The 6,000-nt window shown below is 52.5% G+C and overlaps 1 protein-coding gene across 1 annotated transcript in view; it reads left to right on the top strand.

Annotated features, from left to right (window-relative positions):
- The window catches only part of MERTK (MER proto-oncogene, tyrosine kinase), a 111,680-nt gene that overhangs the window by 38,104 nt on the left and 67,576 nt on the right, over positions 1-6,000 (top strand). Inside the window, exons 3-4 of the mRNA XM_036262436.1 lie at positions 615-715; positions 3,557-3,730. Of these exons, the coding sequence (XP_036118329.1) occupies positions 615-715; positions 3,557-3,730 (275 nt within the window). The remainder of the gene's footprint in view (positions 1-614; positions 716-3,556; positions 3,731-6,000) is intronic.

Below are 6,000 nucleotides of genomic sequence, written 5' to 3' on the forward strand. Positions count from 1 at the left end.
AATGGGTTCTGGTTTCAGAAGGCCATTTGGGATATAGAAGAGTTGCCCCTGACCCCTAAAATCCATGGTGCCCCTTAGTTATGGTGACCACCTAAAACAATCCTATAGATCTGCAGATGTCTTGAGGGGCCAGTACTCCAACAATATGGAGTCTACCGTAGAAACCAAGACAAGTGTCAGCGCAGGGATTCGTCAGAGTGATTTGTTTTGAAGAATTGGCCAGTGCGGCCGTGGGTGTGGGCAGATCTGAACTCTGTGGGGGTGTCAGTGGGCACCCAGGGAAGAACTGATGTCGTGGTCTTGGGTCCCAAGGCAGCTTGGAGGCAGCAGTGGTCTCCCCGGACCACCCAGTCTTCGCTCATAGGACTGCCCATGGCGGGTCGTCAGCTTCAGGCAGAGTCAACTGATTTAAATATTTACTCTCATCTGAAAAACACCTTCCCAGAAATATCTACAGTGGCGTCAGACCAAATATCTGGGCACCATGCCCGCGCCATGTCAACATGTAAGATTAACATCACAGCCTATGACAAAGAAGTTGAAGAATGCTCCGTTTCTGTGGTAGGAGCTTGAAGGGTAGTCGCCATAAATATCTTCATGTGTTTTCTCTGCAGCATCATCGGTGTGCAGCGTTCAGACAGCGGGTCGTATAGATGTAAGACGAAAATAAACCATGAGGAGATCGTGTCTGACCCCATCTATGTTGAGGTACAAGGTAAGTGGGGAGGCCACAGAGTGGCCAGTACTAACTGCTGTTCATGTCACACTGTCCAGTTTGGCCCATTTATAACTCTGCACACCTTGCAGATCCGTGAGCACTGAGATCTTGTAAACCAGTCCTCTTTTGAGCCTTTAGGTAATAATGAAATGAATTCACTTCTTCGCGTTTTCGCTCCATCCTAGGCACTGGCACTAAGAGAAGAGATTATTGACTTCTTTGTCCTGAGGCCCCTCACAAGTGAGGGAGCAAATGTATCCCATTGTCCAGCCCTCAGGGTGGCCACCAGGTACCACTCGCCTGGTCAGGCAGCAGTTTGCTTGTTATTTAGCATCTTTTCCTGTTTTGCGTATATGGATGATGAGACCAGGGAGGGTGAGTAGTTTTCCTGGACAGGGTCAGCAGCTCGGTCTGGGACTCCTTTCTGGGCCCTCGGATTTGTCAGGTGTTTGGCTCCGTGCAGTTCTGTGACATGACCTGACATGACCTGGGTTCAGTGGGGTGAGAAGTGAGACATGAGATGAGGAGAAGGCAGTCTCTGCCCTGACGGAACTTGTCCAGTGGGGACTGTGAGCAGATGCACCGTTGAGCCGGGCCAGCTGAGCCTAGGTCCTTGGTCTCCGGGTTTGCACGCCTGGTTCTGCAATGGCAGGGCTTGTCAGGAAAGGCTTCAAGGCCCTGGCCGGTGGCTCGGTTGGTTGGCGTTGCCCCATGCACCGAGAGGTCACTGGTTCGCTTCCTGGTCTGGGCACATGTCTGGGTTGTGGGCTCAGGCCCGATGGGAGGCAGGGGAGTGCAGGAGGCAGCTGATCAGTATTCCCCTCTCTCTCTCCCTCTTCTTTCCTCTTTCTCTAAAAAAAAAAAAAGTTAATAAAAACATTAAAAGGAAAGAAAGAAAGGAGAGAGAGAGGAAGAAAGGAAGAAAAGAAAGAGAGAGAGAGGAAGGGAGGGAGGGAGGGAGGGAGAAAGGGAGGGAGGAAGGAAGGAAGGAAGGGAGGGAGGGAGGGAGGGAGGGAGGGAGGGAGGGAGGGAGGGAGGGAGGGAGGGAGGGAAGGGAAGGAAGACAGGCTTCAAGGAGGAAGCATCTTTATTGTTAGCCACCCCAGTGGCTGCTCCCAGCACCTGGGTGCTGCCCTCTCGGGTCCCTGCACGCTAGCTCTCAGGATTCCCTGTGAGCACACCATCAGAACACCTTTCTTTTCTACTTTCTCCCGACTCCCTCATCACAGGCTGTAGAACAGGTGATTAGCTTTTCAGGGACGTTCAGCTGGAAACATCTTCCACTAAACAGCCCCTCTGTCCATTCTTTTGCAAACACAAACCTGATACCCACCAATGCTGCAGGAGGCCTGGGGAGGCTGGCCCTCGGGACTCTCTTTTATAGCTTTGTTCTTGGTCCATCCCAGACTGGACAGCTAGTGTTACTTCCTACATTTGCTGTTTATCTGGGATAAATATTTAGGGGACATTTTACTTGTCTTCATCTCAGAAAAATACCCAGCGCAGGGACATGGTAGATCCAAAAGGAGTTTGCACCCTGACCGGTTTGGCTCAGCGGTTAGAGCGTCGGCCTGCGGTCCAGAGAGACCTGGGTTCAGTTCCCGCTAAGGGCATGTACCTTGGTTGCAGTTTGTCCCCGGCCCTGATTGGTCGTGCAGGTGGCAGCCACTCAATGTGTCCCTTTCACGTTGATGTTTCTCTCTCTCTCTTCCTCCCACTGTATCTGAACAAAAAATGGAAAAATGTCTTCGGGTGAGGTTAAAAAAAAAAAGTGCTTAAAAAAAAAGAATTCAGTATTTATTTAAAACAAAACAAAACAAAAGGAGTTTACAAAACTTTGAAGCAGTAAAATGTTTTTTTTGTTGTAGTTTTTTTTTTTCCACCACTTTCAGATCCTTCCTGTTGGAACCAGGTCTGTGAGTTCACAGTCCCAAATGAACACAATTGAAATGTGTGAGGACAGTTAGCTGCACCTGATACATTTTTGGCACATGTCCCAAACAAGTGAGCTGTTTGGGTCCTGTGAGGCCATTCCTGAAGTGCCCTTCCGTGTGGCTTGGTCCTGGAATTACAGCCGGAGATCGTAGGCCTGTAACTGTAACTGTGTCTACAGTGTTTTCCTGAGACTGGGCTTTGAAAGGCATTCAGCCCTAGACTCGTACACAGATTTTAAGATTCATGTCACCGTCTCAGAGTCTCACACACAGTGGATTGTCCTCAAAAGCAAGCAGGCCTATTACGTGGCTTGTTTTTCTCTCTGTTTGTTTTGGTGAGGGATACGCCGAACCTGCCAACCTGCCCCACGAGAGTGAGCAACGCCTGGTTTCGAAACGGCCACGCCTCCCTTCTGCTAGAACGGTTCTGAGTCACCACCACAACCCCTTGGGGAGAGTGTCCTAGAAAGTGAGCTGGAGCTAGAGCCTGTTTTCTTTCTTTCTTTCTTTCTTTTTTTTTAAATCCTCACCCGAGGATATTTTTCTATTCATCTCCAGACAGAGTGGGAGGAGGAGAAAGGGAGAGAGAGAGAAACATTACGTGAGAGGGACACATCGACTGGTTGCCTCCTGGCACAACCCCCACCAGAACTGGGGATGAACCGCAACCGAGGTACGTGCCCTTGACCGGAATCAAACCCAAGACTCATTGGTCCGCGGGCTGATGCTGTACCGCTGAGCCAAACCGGCCACGGTGCCTGTTTTCTTTCTTACAACTTTTAGGGACAAACTGGCGTTTCAGACCTGAGACGGTATAGAAAGAAATCTCCTGTAGCCAAGTGCTAGTGGGCTCCGTCCCCTTCGGGCTCCGCCTTTGCTGATGGATTGGAAACTTTCTCTGCAGGACTCCCCCACTTCACCAGGCAGCCGGAGAGCATGAACGTCACCAGGAACACTGCCTTCAACCTCACCTGTCAGGCCGTGGGCCCGCCGGAGCCCGTCAACATTTTCTGGGTTCAGAACAGCTACCACGTGAATGAACGGCCAGAAAAGTCCCCGTCTGTGCTGACTGTTCCTGGTGAGTCTGTGCCCGTGTCTTCATTTGCTCTCTCGTGGCGGAAGGGAGCCAAGGCTGGCTGGGCACCGCTGGGCACCGCTGGGCACCGGGAGGGTGAGGCCGTGGCGGCCAGGCAGGAGTCTCGGTGTGGAGGTCCCGGGTCAGGGCCAGGAAGTGGCTGAGGACGCTCCGAGGGTGTCACTGGTCAGGTGGGGAAGGGCCGAATGCCCCAGGCGAGGCTGTGCCCGCTCACGCCTCCCATCACAGCTGTGGCCTGGCAGGCCGGGCCTTCAGGAGCCACTGATGCGAAGACCTGGGTAAGGTTTGACAGCAAGGCGAGCGCGTGGTCACGGGGCGGAGTGGGCAGTGTCGTCGTCGGGGGGTTGTGGCCGCCTTGCAGGTCAGTGGTCATCTTGCTTTCCATCCGAATGGAAGTGCCCAGCTTTGTTCCCACCGCGCTGACCGTGTCTGGAGCCAGCACCATTGACGTTCCTGTGCCGCGAGGCCAGCGGGCTCCTCTGCGCCTCCCGTTGCGTCTTCCAGCAACATCTGGCCAGGGAGCCACCGCGGGGGGAGGAAGAACCTCTCCTCTGTCCTCAAGGTTCTTCCTGCTGGTCTAATAATCAAACAGTCATGAGGCCAATTAGCAAGAGAAAATGACCCAGTTTATTACATACATACGTATGGGAACCCACGTAACGAGAGTCGGAGACCCCCATGCACGAGGTGCAGAGGCAGAAAGGTGTGGGTATATAGGACAGCCAGGGCTGGGGACAGGTGCGGGGCCCTGGGGCCTTCGAAGGGCCTTGCAGGGAGAGCCAGGTGTTCAGTAAAGAGCCGTTTTCCTGGCACACAGATAGGTCAAAAGGTCATCTCTGACTATCCTTATAATTCATGTTATCTAGGTTGGGAAGGGAGGGACAGAAGTTTCTTTCGAGCCTGCTGTTAAAGTTGTCTTTAGCTCAAAACAATTCACATGCCTCAGAGACACACCGGGGGCTCGTTCTGACCCCCCCCCTTTCTTTCTTCTGTGTGCAGAGGGGGGTCTGGGCTGAGGATGCGGAGGTGGCTCCTGGCAACTGTCTTTTTGCTTCTCTACACCTTACTGCTGCTCTGCCTGTGGTAGAGCTGAAAGTGTGGCGCCCGGACCCACTCTGTCCCCTGAGATGTTCCGAGTGAGCTCCCCTGGGCCCCTGCCTCCAGCACTGTCAGTGCGGTGATGACCCCAAACTCTGTTCTCCAGCCTAGACCTCTCTCCCGAGCTTCGGGCGCATCTGGCCGACTGTCTCCTTGGCGTTTTCGCTTGCCGGGTACATAGCCCTCTTAAAATGAAACTCTTGGTCTTCCCCTAGACTTGTTCCACCCCAAATTTCTCATTTTAGTAAGTGATACCACCATTTGCCCTTCCTTCCTTTTTCTCATTTTTCACGAGAATGCATCAGCAAGTTCCATCCGCTTTGTTCCTACAGTACATCCAAAGTCTGTCTTCGTCTCTGCTGCAGTGTCTGGTCCATGTAGCCTCCAGCCCCCGCCAACACCACTGCAGTGGCGTCCTAGCTGGTCTCGTTGCTTTCAGCCTCGTCCTCATTCTAATCCGTCCTCCTTGTGGCAGATCGTGTCACTTGCCTCCTGGGAATCCTTCCTGACTTCTATTGTCTTAGACTGTCACTCAGAGTCCTTCCTGCCTCCACCGGATTCTCCCACCCAACTCCATCCCACTCCCTGTTCTCTGCTTGCTAAGCATCAGTCACACCTGTTGTCTTTCATTTCCTCAGACACATCACCCTCCTTCCTACCTCAGGACCTTTGCCTTCTCTCTCTTGTCTGCCCACAGTGTTCTTCCATCTGCCCTTTGTTCCATGATGATACAACTCCAGTATCACTTCTTTTTTGTTGTTGTTAATCCTCACCCAAGGATATTTTTCCATTGATTTTTAGATAGAGCGGAAGGGAGGGAGGGGGAGAGAGAGAGAGACATGTATGAGAGGGAGACACATGATTGGTTGCCTCCTGCACAACCCTGAAACCCTGATCAGGGCCAGGGATCGAACCTGCAACCCAGGTATGTGCTCCTGCCCGGGAATAGAACCCGAGACCCTCTGGTCTGTGGCCTGATGATCTAAGTGCTGAGCCAGACTGGCCAGGGCAAGTATCACTTCTTCAGTGAAGCATTCCCTGGTCACTCATAACGACTTCAGGTTTTCTTCACCTTCTTATTGACTCCCAGTCACAGATTCTTGTGGACGTCATCACTGCACTTGTCAGTCTGTAAACGCCCTGTTTGTGTATGG

The sequence above is a fragment of the Molossus molossus genome, unplaced genomic scaffold (assembly GCF_014108415.1).
Source record: "Molossus molossus isolate mMolMol1 unplaced genomic scaffold, mMolMol1.p scaffold_m16_p_15, whole genome shotgun sequence".
NCBI lineage: Eukaryota > Metazoa > Chordata > Mammalia > Chiroptera > Molossidae > Molossus > Molossus molossus.